At 58.5% G+C, this 19,878-nt stretch overlaps 1 protein-coding gene across 5 annotated transcripts in view; it reads right to left on the bottom strand.

The window, feature by feature from the left end:
- The window catches only part of Nol4l (nucleolar protein 4 like), a 107,100-nt gene that overhangs the window by 17,082 nt on the left and 70,140 nt on the right, over positions 1-19,878 (bottom strand). For 3 of the 5 annotated variants that reach the window (XM_047542567.1, XM_047542568.1, XM_047542569.1), the window contains one exon: positions 4,315-4,456. In XM_047542567.1, the coding sequence (XP_047398523.1) occupies positions 4,315-4,456 (142 nt within the window). Of the gene's footprint in view, positions 1-4,314; positions 4,457-4,934; positions 4,983-12,210; positions 12,334-19,878 lie in introns of those variants that run through there. The other 2 variants (XM_047542570.1, XM_047542571.1) reach the window with 2 other exon arrangements.

Genomic DNA, 19,878 nt, shown 5'->3' with positions numbered 1-19,878 from the left:
AATTTTTTCTTTGTTGGCTCCTTTATTTTCTTCTAAATTTTCTATAATGAATGTGACACTTGGGAAATAAGAACAAGAGTAAGACGCACATCTGTCATGACACAGAAAGCAGCCAGCCTGGCGGGCCCACCTTCCAGGCCCCTTCCACCAAACCAGACTCCTGGAGGGTGGCGCCTTGGTGGGCAGGCAGGACAGGGCTCTCAGCCCAGCAAGGCACGGTGCTCAGTGTCTGCAGGCCGACCCAGGAGGAAGCCCAGGAGCCAAAGCCCCCTCTGCCTCTGCGCGGCCAAGGGCATCGGGCTGGCTCTGCGTGCTGACCTGGTGGGGGAGCTCCCAGTGGTCCAGGGGTCCAGCAGCCCTGGCTGGAAAAGCGGCCTCACGTGAGGGGCACAGACAAGAGGCCCTGAGCTCTCCGGGCGCCACATGGCTCAGGTGCAGCAACCCCACCTCCTATCCTGCAGAAGGTGGAGGCAGGCCCCAGGGCGAGCAGCACCCTCCACCGTCCCCTGGCGCTGACTTCCTGTCTGCCCGGGAGGTGAGTAATGTCCGCCCCCACCTCCATGCCTCCCTTCTGGAGTCCAGGCGTTATATTTTCCATTCAGGAAGGGGCAGAGAGAGAGGCCTGGCAAAGCCCATCGGGGAGACGGAAGGAGCCCCTGCTGGGGGAGGACCCTGGCCTGGCCTGTGACCCACGAGCAGCCATGGCTGTGCTGGTGCTCGGGGTGCCGACATTCGAGGAGAAGGCACAGGCGCGAAACAGGTCACTCCTCAGCTGGGGCTGACATGACAGACGGGTGTGCTTTCAGTCCCCAGGCAAGACCAGAGCCGGGTCTCCAGAGCCTGACAGCTGGACTCTCTTAGGGAGCCTCTCTCCACACCCAGAGGCAGCCCTGGGCCAGGCCGTTTTCCAAGCACCGCCCATGTGCACGGAGAAGAAGCCCAAAGCTCTAGCCAAGGCTGGTGGCGGGTCTAAAGGGGCCTTGTCCCATGAGTGGCAGGAGCCGGCTGTGTTGCCCTGGGCCAGGAGGAGTGAGTGCTGGGTGAGCAGGGACCCTGATGCGCCGCCCCCAGGCCTGTGGGAGTGGAGAGAGGGCAAGCCCCGCGCCTCCCTGCAGGCTGGTCTGCCGGCCCAGAGAGCTGTGCTCTCATGCAGCAGCCAGAGCCCCACCAGGGAGCACGGTGGGGGTGCTGCTCACTGCCACCACCTGCCTGAGGGAACCAGGGACAGGTATGGGGAAACACCACCAGGAGGTCTCTGCAAAGAAGGCTCAGGCAGGGGCGGGGCGGGCTGGTGCCCACCACCCCTGGCAGGACCTATGGACAGCTGCCTGCAGCCAAAGCCTGCACGCTCTGCTCACTCTGGGCTCAGCAGTCCTGGCCACCAGCAGGCCCTGCCAAGGCCCAGCCTGCCTCCGCCTTTGTTAAAATTTTTAAAAAGAAGAGGAAGGAAGAGGAGAAGGAGTAAAGAAAAAAGAGGAAGAAAAAGAACAAGAGCCCCAACTAATCCACACCAGGTACAAACCAGGATTAGGACAAACCACCTGGCTTCTTAAAATCGCTCTGGTGGCATCTCTGGCCAGTAGATGGGACGCATCTTGCCCCTTCTGGTGAAGGGAAGAGTGAGGTGCTCAGACAGGGCAGCTATCCTCCTAAAAAGCCCAATTTGTAACTGGGCACCGTGGCGCACACCTGTGATCCCTGCTGAGGCAGAAGAATCACAAGTACAAGATCAGCCTGGGCAACTTAGCGAGACCCTGTGTCAAAATAAAATATAGAAAGGGCTGGGGTGCAGCTCAGTGGTGGAGTGCCCTGGGTTCAATCCCCAGTACCGCAAAGAAAAGGGTGCAATTTGTCCCCAGCAAAGAGTGGACCTACATCCCCATGGGATGGCATGTCAGGGGCACACCTGCTTGCTCATTTACTCACTTGGGTAGCAAATACTCAGCACAACGTGCCTGGCCTACAGCTGGAGTCGCGGGGCAGCGCGGAGAGCAAGACTGCCACGGTGCACCCCTTGCAGAGCTCATGGTGGGGACTCAGACATCCACCTTCCAAGGTCTGCATCCCCGGGGGACTGAGGGCCACTAGCCCCTCACCAGTCCCACCAGGGGTCTGAGGAACTGGGGGAGGCTGACAGGATGAAGAGCAGGGCCGAGGCTGGGTGTGGAGCTCAGAGTCCACCTCCTGCTTGGCCTGTCCTCGACCCCAGTCCGTTAGTAACAAGAGGGGGTGTCAGAACACCCTGAAGCTCCTGGAGGTCTCCTTACACTCACCCACGGGAGCCAGAATGGAGCTCAGTCTGCACTGCGCACCTCCACAGAGCAGCTGCAAGCCCAGACCAGGAGACCAGGATGAGGGCACGCTGAGCAACACCTTGTGGGAACCTCTGGGCAGACACAGTGGTCACCAGCAGGCCCAAGGACCAAAAAGGGCAGCAGAGGCCAGCAGGTAAATCTCCTCGTGCCCTGAGACCACCTGCACCAGGTCCAGGCTGGCCCCTGGCCTCCAGATACAGCTGCTGATTAAGTGAGTCCTGGTCAACGCCACCCTCCCATCTGGCTCCTCCCTGTTCCATCAGTAAGCCAGCCCGCCTCACTCCCTCGGCCTGGCCAGGAGGGCTGCCACCAGCACGGGCCGGTACGAAGCTCCTGGGGGCAGCTCCAGGACAACGGGAGCCGCCTCTCTGCACCTTCAGTCGACATCTGGGCAGCGGGTGGCGGATGCTGAGGGCGCTGCAAGGCCCCCACAGAAACCCCTCCCTCTGGTGCCCGGTCTTGAGACCCCATAGCACCACGGGTGACCCGTCTCCCGGGGAAGAGCGTCCATCAGTGACCACACTCCCAGAGGGTGTGGACAACTGCAGTGCAAGACTTCGCTGGGAGTGAGGAGGGGACACAGCCCCACTCCCGGGCTGTGCACGCGTGGGCGCGGCGCAGTGCTAAGGACTGAATCCAGGGTCCTGCACATGCTAGGCAGGCGCTCTACCACCCAGCCACATCCTGGTCCCCACTCTGGGCTTTTGCACAATGTTCTGGCTCCTTCTTGGGAGGGTGTGACTGATGGCCGTTGGCGGAGCACTGCTGGCAGTCCCTTTGGTGTGCCTTGGGTGTGGCCCTCGATCAGCTCAGCTGAGGCGGGAGGTCAGCTGCTGGGCACATCCCAGTCCCAGAGCCCCAGGCAGCGTGTGGTCCCCACCCCCGTGGGAACGCTGGAAGGCGGCAGTGGTCTGGGAGGCTCCCAGCACGAGGGGGTCTTGCTGACCTCACGAGGCATCAAGGCACAAAAGCCTTTTCTTTCCCAGCAGCCTCGCACCCCACTCCTTGCGCAGCCGCCCCCGGGCTCCCCAGCCCCGGCCCAGACACCTCCAGCTGCCTGCAGGCTGGGTCTCCTCCCAGACAAAGCCCGATTCGGGCTGGGAGGGTAGGAGCGAGGCAGGCGTGCGGTTCCACCATGGAGACGCACTTTGACCCAAACTGCAAGGCTCTACCCCTTATTTACTCTTTAAGGCTAGCCCGTTTCTCAGCGTTGACATTACACCCCTTTTTAACCCTGCGCCTCCCTCCCACATTCCAGGCCCGACCTTCAACCCCATCTAATCGCGGGCTCCTACACCCCACTCTCTGAGGCCCGGCTCCAGATCGTCCCCATCCCAATCACCTCCTCCCTGGAAGTCAGCGCCACAAGAGCACAAGTGCCACCCATGCCTGCAGCCCTGTCAGACGGAGGGAGACGCTACAGCCTCAGAGCCCAACCCTCAGGGACCCCGTGTGGGGACTCTGGAAGGGACCTCTGGGATCTGACTTCCCACCCCAACTCTCCAACCCAGGAAGAGAGCCTCTACTCCAAGGGAGGCCAGAGGAGGCAGACGGGGAGGGGGCCCTGGAGGGCCAAGGAGGATATGGGGAAACTGCACCGCCTGGTCACTCACTGGGTGGCCTGTCCTCTTGCCTGTCTTCTCTGAGCCACAGTAACAGTTCTCATTTTCATTGCTGGACAGCTGGCCTACTCTGGGTCAGATTCAAATCATGACAACTTTGAAATCCCCGACCCCTGAGCCCAGGAACATCTGAGCACACAAACAGGCATAATGCATTTTGGGGTGACAGTCCCCATGGGCTCCATCCATTCATCTCTGGGAGGAGCCACTTGCTCTGTCATTTGGGGACAGCGTCTGGAGATGTTGGACACTCCAGGGGTCACTGTGAGCCCAGTGGCACTGCCTCCGGAGGCCGCAGCCCAGACTCTGCCACAGTCTGTCTAGGCTGTCACAGGATCAGCCAGTCCCCTGACCCACAGCCACTGAGGGGCACTCACCATCCTCTTGGCCATGGAGGTTCTGCGGGCTTCGCATCCTCTCGTCCTGGCTGGGACTCAGGCTGGAGGCCAGGTGTGGGTCAGCTGACATCCATGTGGAGTCATTCATGTCAAAATCCTCACTGCTCACAGAAGTCTCATCCTGGGCAGAGACACAGAAGGCGGGCGTTCAACAGGGCTGGGCTTATGTGGGGCTGGAGGCAGCCTCTGGGTGGACTCTGAGGCCTGTGGGCATTAGGAAGTGCCCTGAAGGGCCCAGAGAGCCCCAGACCTTGTAGAGAGGGCTGGGTGGCACTCCTGCTGCCCCGTGGAAGTGGCTGGGCTGATTCCTGCTGAGGGCCCGGCTGTCTGTAATTGAAGACAATTACGAGGTCTGCATCCTGTGGGGCGGCTGCAGGGCCGCTCTTACCCTGTGAGCCAGGTTGAGACTGTAAACAAGGGCCACTGCTCTCTGCCTGCAGCCCAGAAAAGAGGGCTCACTCTGCACAGGGCCAGTGGGCAGCAGTGGCCCTAGGGAGGCCACGCTGGCTGCCCTGCCTCCGACTCAGTGGGGCATGCATGGAATTCCTTTCTCCCACTCCCCCAACCCAGAGGACATTTCTGTCTTCCTCCTTCCTAACCTTTGCTGTGCTTCAAAGATATGCTCTTGGGTGGCTTCCAAAGCTGAAAAGGCCAGCCCCAGAAGTGTGGAGAAGGAAGGGGGTGGAGCGGGCCAGGGTTCCGATCAGACAGCAAAGGGGGTTCCGCTCAAGGGCCTGGGGGGCCGCCAGGGCCTTCCAAACAGCCGGATGGCCTGCTGGAGAGGACCACGCCTGCCTCCTCTCTCCTAGCTGCTGGCTTCAGTGTGAGCCCTTGGCCAGTCATCCGGGAACCCCCGGGGCGGGGCCCTTTCAATCCAGCCCTCCAGCAGGAAGGGACCCCACCTCCTTCTGGCCCAGCCTCTTTCAGGAGCAGCAAGCAACTGTGTTTGGGAGCCGGCTATAAAACACAGGAAAGATGACCCAGCAGCTCCACACCCGGAGTTCTGGCCTTGCCCCCCCTTTTCTTCCGCGCCCCAGCAAGATACAATGGCCTCTGTGGGCCCAGGAAGAACCTCTGGTGGAGCACCCCCAAGCCTCCCCGCCAGGGCCCCCCGCACAGACGTCTCTTTTATAGTGAGCAAACACGCTTTGGTTTGAACTTTCTTCGCTGCTGTCCCTAGGGCAGACACATCTGCTAGGGAACCAGCCTCCCCTCCCTCCCCCACCACACGGGCTGGCAGGGAGTTTCCTGGAATTCACAGCTTCTGTGCAGCCAGTGTGGACCCTCTGGGCTGAGTGCAGAGGACAGGAGGCTGGAGCCTGGGGGGCCTACAGTCCACATGTGCTCCCCCACACATTCGGTGTCCAGCTCCCTCAAACACAAGCAGGAAGCCGGCAGCCTCCCGAAAACTTGTTCACTCACGCTCACCCACACTGGAGGACACATGTGCGTGCAAAAGGCTCTCTCTGCACAAAGCGTACAAAAGCACAGAACTCCTTCCTACTTCAGCACGGGGGGGGGGGGCTGACCGGTGGTGGGCGTCCCTTGGAGGTACAGAGCCAGCGCACTGGGTAAGCCGCTCTGCAGGCCCTGCTGGAGCTGGGTGGGCTCCAGGAGTCGGAGGACTCTAGGGTGTCGGCAGCACAGCATGCTCCAGGAGGCTGGCTGTCCTGTCACCTCCTATTCAAAGTCGCCACCCATTCATCAGCAAGCATTTCCTGAGTACCAACTAGAGCCACGCACCTGACTAGGTGCTGGGAAATACAGCTGTGGAACAAAGTCTGACCTTCCGGGCATCCCCTCCAGGGCAGGGGATGGACAATGACAGAAAAATACCTCATGCTAGTTGTAACAGGGCTACAAAGCCAAACAAAGCCGAGGGAAAAGGCAGAGTAGAGTGACCGGCAGGGCTGCACGGGCCAGCATGGTAAGGTCAGGGCACCTGAGCAGAAGCTGCAAGAAGTGAGGGAGGGGCTGTGCATGACCCCACACAGGCAGCGTCGCACTGTGCTGTTGGGTCCGCGAGAGCAATGGCAAGGCTGCTGCGGCCAGGCTTAGGTGAGCACCCAGGGGCATCCCCTACCAAGGTGCAGGAACCCTGGTGGGCTGTGCCCCTCATCTGTACTCAGAGGCTCGTGGGCATTCACTAAACAGAGAGGGGCCCAGGACTCTAGGAGCAGCACTGAAACCCCCCCCGCAGGCTGACCCGGCCGAGTCCACGTCAATAGAGGCCCAAGCCCTTCAGGCACCCCATGCTCCCTTGCTTGGCTCATCCCTCTCTCCTACCCGCTCACCAGGGGGGTACAGTTTGCATCCTACAGATGAGGAAACAGTGGAAACAGCAGCTCCCAAAGGTTAAGGCACTTGCCCAAGGCCACATACCAACAGGCAGCAGAGCCAAACCTGTGCCATTGCAAAGGCTCAGACACATCCTCCTGCCTGTCTCCAAGCCTCTGCTCAAACTGCCCCCCTCCTGTAGACGCCTGTGCTGCTGCTGGGCTCCACCAGCCCCTTCCACAAAGGCCTCGGCAGGCTCTGGCGCGGCTCACGGTTACTCTTCTGAACAACTTGCCTAGCTGCACCATGAGCCCAGCTGCAGCATGTCATTGTATCATGAGTCTCTGCCTTGTCTTTCCCCAAAAAACCCTGGTTCTTCCAAGACTGGGGACCAGGCTACATGTTCTCTGAATTCCCCACGAGGCCTGTAAGACTTGTTGAATCAACTGAATCGCCTGGCACAATGCTAGTGTTTAATGAGGATGCTGCATTAATTTGACAATTAAGGACTCTGGTCCCACTGCGCACAGTTCTTGAATGGGGGCCATATGAAAACCTGGACCCTGGCTGGTGGGATGGCAGCCACATGCTTCCCCATCCTACAGCTGCCAGGGCCCGCCATCCTCCAGCCGGGGTTTCTCTGGCTCAGATTGCTGACCTATCCGCCAAATGTACTCCATCCCACCCTGCCCGGACAGGTCCCATTTGGGAAGAGGTGGGCTAGTTTTACATTGACACTGAAATCACCCGATAACAAAGGGCATCCATGCCACATGCGTGGATCAGGCAAGGGTTCTATCAGTCATCCTTCCAAGAGCCCCAGAAAACCAGCGCCTGAGGCAGGTCTATCTCCAGATCTGCTCAGTGCCTGGCAGGGCTTCCCCCGGGCCACGGGCAAAACCCCTCGGTGGAGCGGGGGTCTGGATCCTGGCAGTTTGCACCAAAAGCCCACATCACAGGGCCCTGCTCCACGCTTCCTTCGATCCAAGGAACTAGATTCCATAACGACAAAGTGCCTGAGATGAGACCCAAAGGGAACTCAAGGGCAAGGAGGCTACATTTATACTTACACATGTGCACGCTGGAAACACACTCACTCTCTTCCACGAGTTGATGACATTACTGAGCAGCTACTATGTATTGGTGTTGTGTTGGGGACACAGATGACTAAGGCGGGGCTCCTTCCCTTCAGACCTTGTCGTCGTGGGAGAGGAACCAGCCAAACATTCTGACCCACTTGTAGGTACTGGGGGAAGGGGCTGTGGGATCCCTGCCCAGTTACCAGGGTCTTTTCCCACAGCCTCCAGGGTTCTGCCACCCGAACCTCAATTTTTCCAGAAGTGGTTCTAAGACCTCGACATCCTGACTGCCACAGCAATATTTTTAAAGTAAGAAATCAAGTCTACTAAACCTAACTTTTGAAAAACACAAATTTTGGTCAGACTTACACAAACACCTTCGACACCCACGCTTTTAGGGCTGAACTGGGAAAGCAGACTCCTCGAGACCCTCTGCAAGCAGCCCCTCGCCACGGAGCTCCCCACCCCCAGCTGCGAGGGGCAGACTGTACCTCCAGTCACCCACTCAGGCCCGAGCCAGCCGAGGCTGGAGAAGCAGGCTAATTACACAGGCAATTACCAGCACACACAGTTCAGAACCTATCACCCAAGTCCTGAGGGACCTGCGGGAGGCAGCCGGCGCAGCTCAGAGTGGCAAGGCCTCAGGCCTGAGCCGAAACCCGGCACTTCCCTTCTCCTCCAGAGGCTACAGCCAGTCTCCTCTTGTTCTTCCCTCCAGGATCCAAGGGAACTGGAACCACTCTTTCTGCCTTTCTGTTAACAAACTTCAATGAAACTTTCACTGGAACACAGAATGGTATGTGCAATCCATGCTTCTGGGTCCCCTCTCCCCTGACTCTGCGTGACTAGCCAGCCAGCTGTCCCCTGGTTTGTCTTACTTCTGCCCTCGGGCACCCTGGAGCCTGTGGCCTTGCCCACCTGGCAATAGAAGTCCATCATATAATGGGCAACAGAGGGCCTGAGCCATCATGGGTCACAGGGCAACAGGGCCAACTGCCCTTCTGAAAAGAGAACCCTTGAGTTGTCTGGGCTGGCAGGTAGCACTAGTCGGTCACCAGGACACACCCCAACCTGGAAGCCCTGACTCTGGGCAGAGAGAGAGGAGCTGACCAAACCCTCCCTGCTCTTATCTTCAGTCCAGAATTCATGGGCAGGTTCAGCTTCTCTCCACCCAGCTCTGAGGCCCTTCCTCCTCTGTAGGCAGGCGGCAGCAGCCACTGCCCAGCCACGGAGGAGAACACGGGAGACCAGAGGGGAACGGAGGAACAGGTCTGTGTCCCTGGCTTGTAACTACGGGCAGGTGCTATCAGTAACCTGATTATTTTACAACTGGGGTCAATTTCTCTGGAACTGGGCTCCTGGTGCCTCTGAAGTGGAGCCATTTGCATCCTCCAGGACTCAGGATCCAGGGGCGTGCCTGGCACAATATTTTCCAGGCCTTTCCTCGGAGCTGTAACTCTATCTCTACCACTTACTTGAGAGAGAAAAAGGAGGAGGATTTGCTGAGAATTCAGTGCAACTGTAAGCCATAAGCCCTGACCAGGAGCCCTGGGTGTGTGTTTCAGAGGAGGGTGGGGGCAGGGATGTGTAGGGGATGTTTCTGAGCCGGGCAGGAAACAGACCCCTCTCTGTACGGCCCCAGGTTTGTTGGGCGGCCGGAAGGAACACCAAGCTCTGGGCAGCTGCCCCAGCACTAGCTCTACCCCCAGTGGGTAGGCACCAAGTGCAGCTTCTCCAACCAGTGCTGGGCACCTGAGGCCCCCGCCAGGCCAGGGATAATTTGGCCCCCGGTCTCCATGTCTCAGTGGCACACCACGGCTGGGCATGCCAAGAGGGTACTGAACCATATTTGACCCCGACTCGGCCACTTCAGTTCATCAGAGGGCTTAATAATGGAAGGGGAAAATCCCTAAGATTCACAGAAGCCAGGGTTGGGGTCCCTGTTGCACTGGGGCTGCACCAGGAGAAGATGAGGGTGGACGGAGTCAGCTCCAGGCCCCTGGGGTCCTGAGGTTGCTGCTTCATGCCAAGCCCACCTGGTCATCAGGGGAGGAGGCCAGCCTTCCAGGGACACTCCGGCACAATTTTGTTCCTTCCTACTAACTGGCCTCCTCTGCTCACCAGCCATGCAAGCACAAGCTCTTCTAGAAAGTGTGGAGCAGGGAGGGCTGGGGCAGCCGATCACCCACCACACTTTAGGTTCCCTCTCTCCACACCCCCCACCGTGTGTGCGCCTTGCGTGCCCGCACACACACACACATACACACACACACACACACACACAGTGTCTGCCACACGGTGCTCACATACACATGTGCATGCTCTGTTGTCCTTGCTGTAATGGACGCCTGGGTGCTGCGAGGGAGCATTTCCCACACCTTCCCACTAGTGTATGGAGGGTAAAATGGGCTTTTGTTCCTAAGCAAAGGCAACTGGCTGTTTTCCCAGCATTCCTCACCATGAGGGCCTCATTGATACCCCCAGTCCCTGCCATTAATGGGGGTCTCTTTAAAAGGGACACTGGAGAGATGAGCTGCAGCAGGCGGGATTCTTCCAGCCAAAAGGAAGGCTGCGGGGAATCACTCTGAGCTAATCCCCTGCAGGACTGTCCTTCCAAGAAAAGGGCCCAGAAAAGACAAAAAAGTTCTTGAGCAACTCAGAGGAGGCCCAGCTCCCTATTGCCCCAGGGTGGCCAAGGCCAGGGGAGAAGTTCCTCAAAGTCAGCCTTCTGGGCTGGGAGGAAGATCCTGGGGTGCTCTGTTGCCAACACTTGGCAGGAAGGTGCTGAATGGGGTTGGGACACCCAGCCACGGGGCAGTGGGAGCAGGAGGTGCTGCCTTAAACTCCTGCTCTAAGCAAGTCCAGCCCAGTGGGATTAGACAGGAGCTGGGTATTATTCAAGGACACATTTAGGCTTTAATGGCTTTCCAATGAAGGGGTAATTTACTACCCGGGGGGTTAAACTACCCACTGGGGCCTGTGCCATAAATGGGCCTTTTCCCCAGACCAACTCACAGCCCTGAAGCCAGCGTGTTACAGGGGTCAAGACAGGGGACCTGGTCTCATCACCAGAGGCTCCCTCCAGAGAAGTAACCTCTCCTCAGGCCTCCAACTTGGGTGTGTGGGGGGACTGGCAGGCGGGTGGGAGGGGGTCCCAGCTGATTCTGGGATAAGTAGGGCTTTATCTCAAGGGAGAATCTATTTCAGGTCACAATCCTCAGAAAGAGGAGGAAATCACAGAGTCCAAACACCATTTCAGGTGAAATCAGGAGGTTATTCATCTCCCCTCAGAGCAGACAGAAAGAAAAATCAATGTTTTAGAGGGGGAAAAAGGTTCCATTTGAATTAATGGGTTTGTGGCTTCTCCATTGATCCGCGCCTCTTCACACTTTCTTTTTGTGCTTTTGTGCTCTTGGGGAGGGGGAGGGAGAACAGACTGGGGACTGGAGCGGGGGGCTCTCGATAAGGAAAAGGACGGTCTAACCTTAACCTTTCTCTAGGAATAATGCTAATTAGCAAGGCTTAATGAGAACTTCCCCCAGGAAGCACGTCCGGCCGGGTAGGGGCGACCGGTAGGACGGCCAGACTGGGGCAAACGCAGCTCGGAGTGAGTAGGGTCACTTCTGAACCCAAGCGGCTGGAATTAGGGGGAAAAAAAGATCTCCCTTCTCCCTTCCCCCCTCCAGCCAAAGTATCCGGCCCTTGAGGACTAGGTAGAGGACAGAGAGTAGCGGGCGGAGGTGTAAATCCAACTTAACCCTGCGCGCACCCTCCAGTCGGCCGGCTGTCCCCAGCCCCGTGTGCCCCTGCGCCAAAGGCCGCCGATGCCTGCGGCTTCCGCACGGAAGGTGCACCTGAGAGGGGCACCAGATCCCCCTGGAGAGGGACAAGGGCCTGCCAAAGTGGGCTCAACTCTGCAAACCGCGTCTTAACTCCCCGCGCCGCGACGGGGAGCCCCTCCCTGCCACTCAAAGCTTCCCGTCCTCACATCCCCAAACAGTCCACTTCCCTTCTCCCGGAGGCAGCGGCAACCCGAGCCCGGCCCCCACCCCGCCGCCAGCGAACGTCTTTCTCCCCGGGACGCGGTGCCCAGCTCGCTGCAAACGGTGTGGCCGCGGCACAATACCGCGGCGCGGCGCACACAATCACCGCCCCCCAGGACCCGCGGCGCGCACGGCCGGGGAGTGGGGTGCGCCCGGCAGCCCCCGGCACTTGGAGCTAAGCACACCTCTCGGGCACCCGGCGGCCCCAGAGTCAGCCTTCACGGTCCCCCACTCTCGGTCACACTCACCCGCCACCCCCCGCCCCAGCCCACTCCGCCCAGGGCGCAGCCGCTCGCCCGCACCCCCCTCCTCAGCCCTGGCGCAGGAAGCTTCCCCTGAGTCCCCCTCCCCAGAACCCCCCTAACCCCCCGCCCCCCTAACCGCAGCTCAACGGCCGGCGGCAGCGGCAGGAGGAGGGGGCGGTGGCCCGGGGCCCGGAAACGGCCCGATCGCCGGGTCCCGGCCGGACTCCGTACCTGGGGCGGGCGGCGAGGCGGAGACCGGCGTCCGAGCTCCGCGAGTGAGCGGGGCAAGCGGCGGTGACAGCCCCACAGCTCCAGCTGCTGCTGCTGCTGCTGCTGCTGCTGCCGCCGCGGCCGCCCGGGGAGAGGGGCTGGCACCGCCGCGGCGCGTCACTGCCCGGCCCGGGGGCGGGGGTGGCCAGGGGGAGGGCCCAGGCGAGCGGCGGCGGCGGCGGCGGCGGCGGCAGCGCCGCGGCCGGGAGGGAGGAAGGGGGAGGGGGCACCGGGCACGGGGAGGCGGGGGAGGGGGGCGGGACCGGGCACGGGGCGGGGGCCGGGGGGAGGGGAGCGCAGGGAGGACGCACGCAGGGGGAGTAGGAGGAGCAGCAGGAGGAGGAGGTGGAGGGGCGGGCGAGAGGGAGGAGTGGGCACTGAGGGAGGCGGAGGGAGGGGAAGGAGGCACCCAGGGAGAGGGGAGAGGAGAAAGGAGGGTGGGGGAGAAGAGGAAGAAGGAGGGGGCGCTGGGCCAGGTAGTGGGGGGATGAGGGCGCGCTGGCCGCGCCGCCGTGCGCTCTGTGGGGGGAGAGCGCTCTTAAGGGAGAAGAGCTTAGAGGAAGATCCGTGCGGGGGGCCGGGCTGGGGAAAGAAGGCTGGGGGTCTGTGCCTGCCCCTAGCTCCCGGAGGCCTTCGGGTCCCAGGGCTGGGGGCGGGGGCGGGCACCGGCAGTCTGTCTGCGTCCAGGCCAGGAGAGGGAGACTTGGCCCAAAGAAAGTGACTCAGGCATCGTCGGGAACTCTCGGTGCCCCGGGGCCTTCGGACAGCCCTAGACCCCCACGCGTCTCTCGGTTCCGGGGGGAGGGGGACGCTGGTCCTCCTTGGGCGGGGCTGCCGGGCCTGGGGACTCGGCCCCAGCAGGTCGGAGCGAGACCCTGGCCTGGAAAAGCCAGGCACGTGGCCGGCTCTCTGTCGGGTCCCCACCCCCCACCTCAAGGCCCCCCTTTTCTTGATCAAGTTCAAGCTCGAGCTCCTTGCCGCGCTACCCACCGGCCGCCCCCTCTCCTCTCCTCCCCTCCCCTCGCCCTCCCTCTATTCCGCACCATCTCGCCTCTTCACTCTTCCTTTGTCTCTTTCCCACCACTTAGTTTACACCGCCCCAGCTCCCCTCCTCCCTGTCACCCCGTAGGCGCCTAAGTGTCCAGGCTGCGCTCACCTGTTCGACCCAAACATTTCGGAGATCTAGAGCGCCCGCCGCCCGCTCCCTCCCGGCTCCCTCCGCCGTCGCCCGCCCCACTCGGCGGGTCATTGTGCTCCACCAGACCACACTGCCGGCTCCTTACGGTGCGCAGTTGTAAAGTCATAGGATAATATCAGGAATGCTGCTCCATCCCAGCTCTGGGCGCGCACTGTCCGCGGAGACTCAGTACCGCAGGAGACGGAAGACCCACGCGGATCAGAGATGCAGTCCTCCTGGCAAACAGACCTTCTCCTCGGGTGCAGGAGAAGACGGTTGGGATGGGGTGTCACTGGGTGGGGAATGAGGTACCTGGACCTCCGAGCCACCTCAGATTCTGTCTGAAACGTAACACGATAGTCCCCAAACAGCAGAATTAGACCCCGTCTGAGAAAATGGGTCAGGGGCAGCCGCACCCACCTCCCAAATCCAAACATCCATTGCAATGGATTAGGCTGGGATAAGGCTACTGTTTTAAGGGGGACAGAGATACGCTCATGGAATTCTGTGGGGGAAATGCTCCACCACCGCCACCACCACCAAAAAAAAAAAGATAATAATAATCCCACCTCCTGGTTCCTCTGGTCGCATCCGAAGATGAAAGGTAATTTCTATAGACTTCTTTACGCTACAACTCATTCACAGTGGAACCAGCAGAGAAGAGAAAATGAGACAGCCACCGCGATTGTTGGCAATTTTGAAACAGACTGCCTTTAACCCTCCAACTTTTTTTCTGCAAAAAGCCTTTTTCTTTCTTCCTCTGAAAGCTTTGCATTGTGAACACTCTCGACAAGGCTCCCTCTACAGGTCTGAGCTGGAAGTACAACACCACAGGTTTCCAGCTCAGTATTCACCCATTGGAAAAATAAAAAGACAACACTTCAAATTAAGGGCACACAGTCTTCATTCTGCACATACTAAATATTTTTCTGCCAATATAAACCCAATGCTTTCTTTTTAAAATAGGGTTTAAGCATGTTACTCATTGGCACCTTTTATTCATGAAATCAAAACATGTTCTTGAAGCAACTGACTTTTGTTTCCTCCATTAGATCTTTACTTCTCATTCTCTGGGGTGTGGGAGTCTGGAGGTTTCACTAAGTCAACACCCACACATGTGGGTGCCCAGTAATGATTTTTAGAATGAATTAGTGGCCAGAACTCTGTTCAGTTCATCCAGGGAAACGTGGGTGTTTCCAACATGGGAATTGTCCTTCCACACTCTGAAAACCAGATCATTCAGACTCAGGATTTCCTGTCTCTTCCCCATATTTCCATAGACCTTTGACTTCTCCTGGCCTGAGTCACTATTTCACAGCAATGGTGGACATCTGGGCTTGAAATATAAAGCCAAATCCAACTGAAGTTCAAAGGTGGAATGGAACCCAGATAACCCGCCTCTTCTCCGATTAATAAAAGAGAGCTAGTGCCGCCCAGGAGGGCAGAGCGGTGATTTTCTCTCAGCATAAAATGCGAACTCATTTACCATCCCTGAGATAAAACAGCCCCAGCCCTGCTTCACCCACTGACGGCAGCTGGGAGCCCTGGAGGAGCCGGCTGCTTGGCAGCCCTGTGATGAGGTGGGTTGCGTGGCCACAGCCCAGAGCAGCCTCCCAGACCCCACCCTGAACGAGCTGCCACTGCCGAGTGACCTGGGGTTGGTTGTTTCCAGCATCCTGCGCCTCTCTCCTTAAAGTGGCCACAGCATGGGTCCCCACAAGGAATTGGGTGACCTAGTTTCTTGACCACTAATTCTCCCAGTATGTGTCCCTTCTTCTGGCCCCAGTCTGGGCGGAGCCCCTGGCAAGGACAGCTGCTCTTGTCTGTGGAAGGGGGACACTGCCCTCCTCCACCTCCAGGCTCTGCAGACAGTGGGTGCTTTCTGTAAACAGATGCGTGGCACATGCTCAGGCCTTCAGGCAGCCTCTTATAAGCACAAGTGGGGACCTGGCCAGGGGAACCCTGAGGCTTGCTGCCACCAGGAATAACAGCCTTGGTGCGACAAGAGCAGACACCCTCAAGCATCTCAAAACATCTTAGAGCCATTTGCCCCCAGTCACTAAGAATTACCCATTAATGACACAGAGGAAACCGTACCTGCCTAATGGAGTGACTGAGCAGACACCTCCCGACCAAGCAATCAAATCAGCTGGCCCCAAAGTGGGGCCATCCGACAGGATGGGGCCACTCCTGAAGGGACATGACAGAAAACAGCACCGCCCATGTTGGCGGCTTCTCCAGGTCACATTCTGCCCCAATATACTTAGTCTGAATCTGATCATGAGGAGACAACCAGACACTCACAAAGAGAGACTCCACGATGCCAGGGTCCTGGACTCTTCAGAATGTTCACTGTCACTAATCTGACTGCTCTAAATCATGAGACGGAAGGGAAATAACAGCTGAATGCAATGTGTGAGTCCTGGTCGGTCCAGGAGATCAGAGCCGAAGTGGGGACAGGACAGGTGGAGCGAGGGCTGGGTGATGGGGGAAGTTCCCTCCCAGGGGAAGCCCACCTGTGCCCTGGCCCCAGGTGGCTGAAGCGGCCAGTGGACGGCATTGCTGGAGCAAGGTGAGCTGGGGAGACTGGGGATCTAAGCAGGGGGCAAGGGCGGCCCGGCCTGGGGGCCACATGGTGAACTCCGGGAGCGTGGCGAGGACGCACTCTGACTCCTGTTCTTAGGTCACAGGGTGGGGGTTAAAAGGGAGCAGGAGCAGCGCAGGAGGCCAGTGAGGAGAACAGGCTGAAGCCAAGGGCCGGGAAGTGGCTCGGTGGCAGAGCAGTACCTAGCGAGGGTCAGGACTTGGGTTCAAGTCTCAGAAGAACAAACAAACAAAAAACACACCAAAAAAGGAAGAAGAGAAAAAGGAAAAGAAAGGGTCTCGCCAAATGAGATGGGGTTTGGGTTCTGGCTCTGGCACTAGGACAGCAACTGGGCACCACCGTTCGGCTGCTCTAAGCCTCATTTCCTCATCCACAGGTGGGTCACGAGAGGGTACGTTCAACCCAGCAAATGCTACCAAATTCTTCCCTTCGAAACTAGAAACCGGGGCGGCCAGCCTGCGAGATGACCCCAGGGATCCTCACCTGCAGGCACCCCCTCTCGTCCAGTCATGGTGACCGGGCTATGGGAGCCAGGGTGTGCGACTTCAGAGGCTGGCCACACACACAAGCTCCGTCTTTTCCCCAGAGGGAAATGGCACTTGAGAAATGGCAGCTTTCCTGCTCCTCCTTATCAGGGTCGTAAGTGTCCCAATCCCCCCAATCGCCATCACGCCCCAGTCCGAATGCGGCACCTGTCCAGGACGCCAGCAGTGGCCGGGAGGTCTCCTCTCAGGCCACGCTCTACCCGCTTGGTCTCAGCAGTCGCATCTGCGAGGCGGGACAGCGTCCTCTTCCCTTGCCTCCCTGGGAGCGCGGCCGTGCCTGTGCCCATTTACTGACCACTTGCGCTTCTTGTTCTTCAGAAAAACTTGTTTATATTGGTTGCCCATTTCTCTACTTGAATTGTTGGTAATTATTTTGGTAAGATCTCTTTGAAGACAAAAAAAATCTTTTATCATATATTTTCAAATATATTTTCCTCCTGTTGTCTTTTTATTTTGTTGGTGATAAGAATTCTCCATATGGGAATATTACAATTCTATATCACCTGGTTAAATTTGTTTTTTGTTTTTGTTTTTGTTTTTCCCGTTTGGGTTTTAGAATTGCAGGTCAAAACAAAGTTCATTCCTGTTCCACTTTTGATGGTTTGATTCTAGATCTTTCCTTTTATCATTGGTCCCAGAGGGTTCTCTACCACTGAGTCACCAAGTAACATCTCCACCTTTTCTTTTAAATTTTGAAGCAGGGTCTCACTAAGTTTTCCATGCTGGCCTCAAACTCGTGATCCTCCTGCCTCAGCCTCTCACATCTGCTGGGATAACAGATGTGTGCCACCACACCTGGCTCATCCATATTTTCTTTTGGAACATGTATATCTTTGTCATACAAGATCTTTATTCCATCTGTAATTCATCTTCCTCCGAGTAGTGAAGTGGGGGTTGTTTATTTTTTAATGACTGTTTTTTCTTTCGTGCTGCTGGGAATTGAACCCAGAGCTTCACTCATGCCGGGCAAGTGTCTTCTGTGAGCTATACCCCGGTCCTCGACACAGTTCTTTTGGAGAAGTCGTCATTATTAGGAATGCCATCTTCACCATACGCTAATTTCCCATTATTTTGGGACCGTGTCTCTTCCGTTCTATTGCTCTGTCCCACTCTGGTCGCTTCAGAATACCTGCTCACATCTGGTCAGGCTAGCACCTGTCTCTCTCCATGAACTCTCCCCTCCCACACCACAGTGGAGACAGTTACACCAGACGCTCTAGGTGCAGCAGGACCCGGAGAAGGAGGGAGGCCTCCCCTGAGAGCTGGGGCTGGGGAGAAAGTTCCAGAAAGCGAAACTGATGGCTCTACTCTGAACCGCAGAGGGCAGGGGCCTGGGCAGGGAGCGCGCTTCTCTGGGGTTCTTCGAGCCGGCCAAGTTCATGGTTGGTTCAACACCTTCAGTGACATCTAGGAGAGACAGTCCAACACTGTGTCCTCACCCCTCCATCTAGAGAAACTTCCCACTGTGGATATAACTAAAAGAGCCCGATTTTCTGAAGGCCACACTCCTGAAGGCCACAACAAAAAGTCAAAATCACACTTCCATGGTTCTCCTTCTCAGGAAGGTCTGGCTTCCAAAGGCGGCCAGCTCACCTCTGGTCCTCTCACTCTCCTACCCAGAACCTCCAAGTGTGCCCAGCTGCCGGCAGAGCCACGGCCCTCGGGGCTGGCTTCCCAGGCCTTGCTCAGTCCTTAGCCCTCGGCTCCTCTCTGGGATGTCTGCTGTGATGGACTCGCCATCTTTGTCCCCCACTCACCCACGTGTGGCCCCTCAGTGCCTCTGACCATGCACGCGGCTGGGTGGGCAGTCCTTCCACGGATGTGTATGTGCAGGATGTGGCCACAGGACCACCCTGGGGAACCTGCCAGCCAGCAGGGACAGGGAGATAACAAGTGACCTGAGGTTTCGGATCCGACGCTGGCATGGGAGCCCACTGCTCTTTGCACTGGACAATGGCTGGCTCAGAAGGGAGTACCCAGGGTGTGAGGATGACTTGGCGGAGCCAGGAAGGCTCCCCTGAGGAGGTGACCCGGACACTGGGTGTTGGAGGGCCCGCGGGCACCACGCGAGCAGAATGAGGCCTGCCCTCTCCACAGCCGGGCCCCTCTGAGCTCAGAGCGCCACGCTGACACCCGCCTTGGCAGGTCCTTGCTGGTCACCCAGGGGCTGTCCTTGCCTCTGAACTCAGCCTCCTGCCCATTCCCTGGCGGAGGGCACAGTCCCCTGCCACGCTCTGACCGAGCCTGCCCACAGCCCTGAGGCCTCGCTCGTGACGCCCCCGCGGGCCCGCCTCAGTGGCCCCGGCCTGGCTGCCTTCTTTCCAGCACCTCTGTACAGACTCAGCCATGACCCAGCGCTCCCCCTCCTGGGTGCGGGCACAACGAAGTGAGGACAGGCGACCCCGCAGAACACACCCTAGGGCCGCCTAGCAGCGCCCTCCACCACGGAAGCTGCCCTTTGTCCACCCAGGGAGGACGGACTACAGAGTGTGGAACCTGCTCGGCGATGAGGAGCAGCAGCCGCCCACAACTCCAGCACCCTCACGAGCCTGCGTGTGTGTGAAAGAGCACACACTGTGCAAGCTCGCTTCCAGAAAGTTCTAGAACCGGCGAAACCAACCTATGCTATTAGAAGTCAGGCTGGGGGTCACCTTTGCTTGGGCCAGTGACTGGAAAGGGCACAAGGGGTCTTTGGGGTGCAGACAAGCTTTTGTTTCTTGATCTGGGCAGCATTCACCTGAGATGGGGTCAGTCTGGGAAGCTTTACTGAGCTGCCTACCTTACGGTAAGTGTTCTCCGTGTTAATGCAGAAAATGTGTGCTCAATAAAATTCTAGAAATGGGGGAAAATAAACAGCCAGGCCAGTCACCAAGGCCAAGTGGCCTGGGGCTCACTGTAACCAAGCCCTGTGACCCACCCTAGCCAGGCACGGTGCAGGGTGGTATGTGATGCTATCTTATGTAATCAGCAAAGAACGAGGTTGATATTAATGCCACTGTGCACACGGAGGGCTCTCGGAGAAGATTACGTGACTCACCCAGTCACCCCATGGTGAGGGAACTGGTGTTGCGAGTCCAGGGGGACAGGCCACCGTCACAGGGCTAGGAGCCGGCCGTGCGGGTGCCTGGCAGGCCCTGCTAGGGTGGCCCCGAGTCAGACCACCCACATGGCGCTGCGCGTCACTGACCTCCAGCAGAGCAGAAAGGGGACCCACTGGAGTGAGGCCCAGGAACCAGGAGGGCCTCTGGCTGCGCCCTGTGAAGGAGGCAGGGCCGGGGAGGCCCACACGAGGAGGCTGCAGC

This window comes from Sciurus carolinensis, chromosome 2 (assembly GCF_902686445.1).
Source record: "Sciurus carolinensis chromosome 2, mSciCar1.2, whole genome shotgun sequence".
Classification (NCBI taxonomy): domain Eukaryota; kingdom Metazoa; phylum Chordata; class Mammalia; order Rodentia; family Sciuridae; genus Sciurus; species Sciurus carolinensis.
The sequence above is the reverse complement of the archived record's forward strand: the minus strand, read 5'-3'. Positions and strand labels throughout refer to the sequence as shown.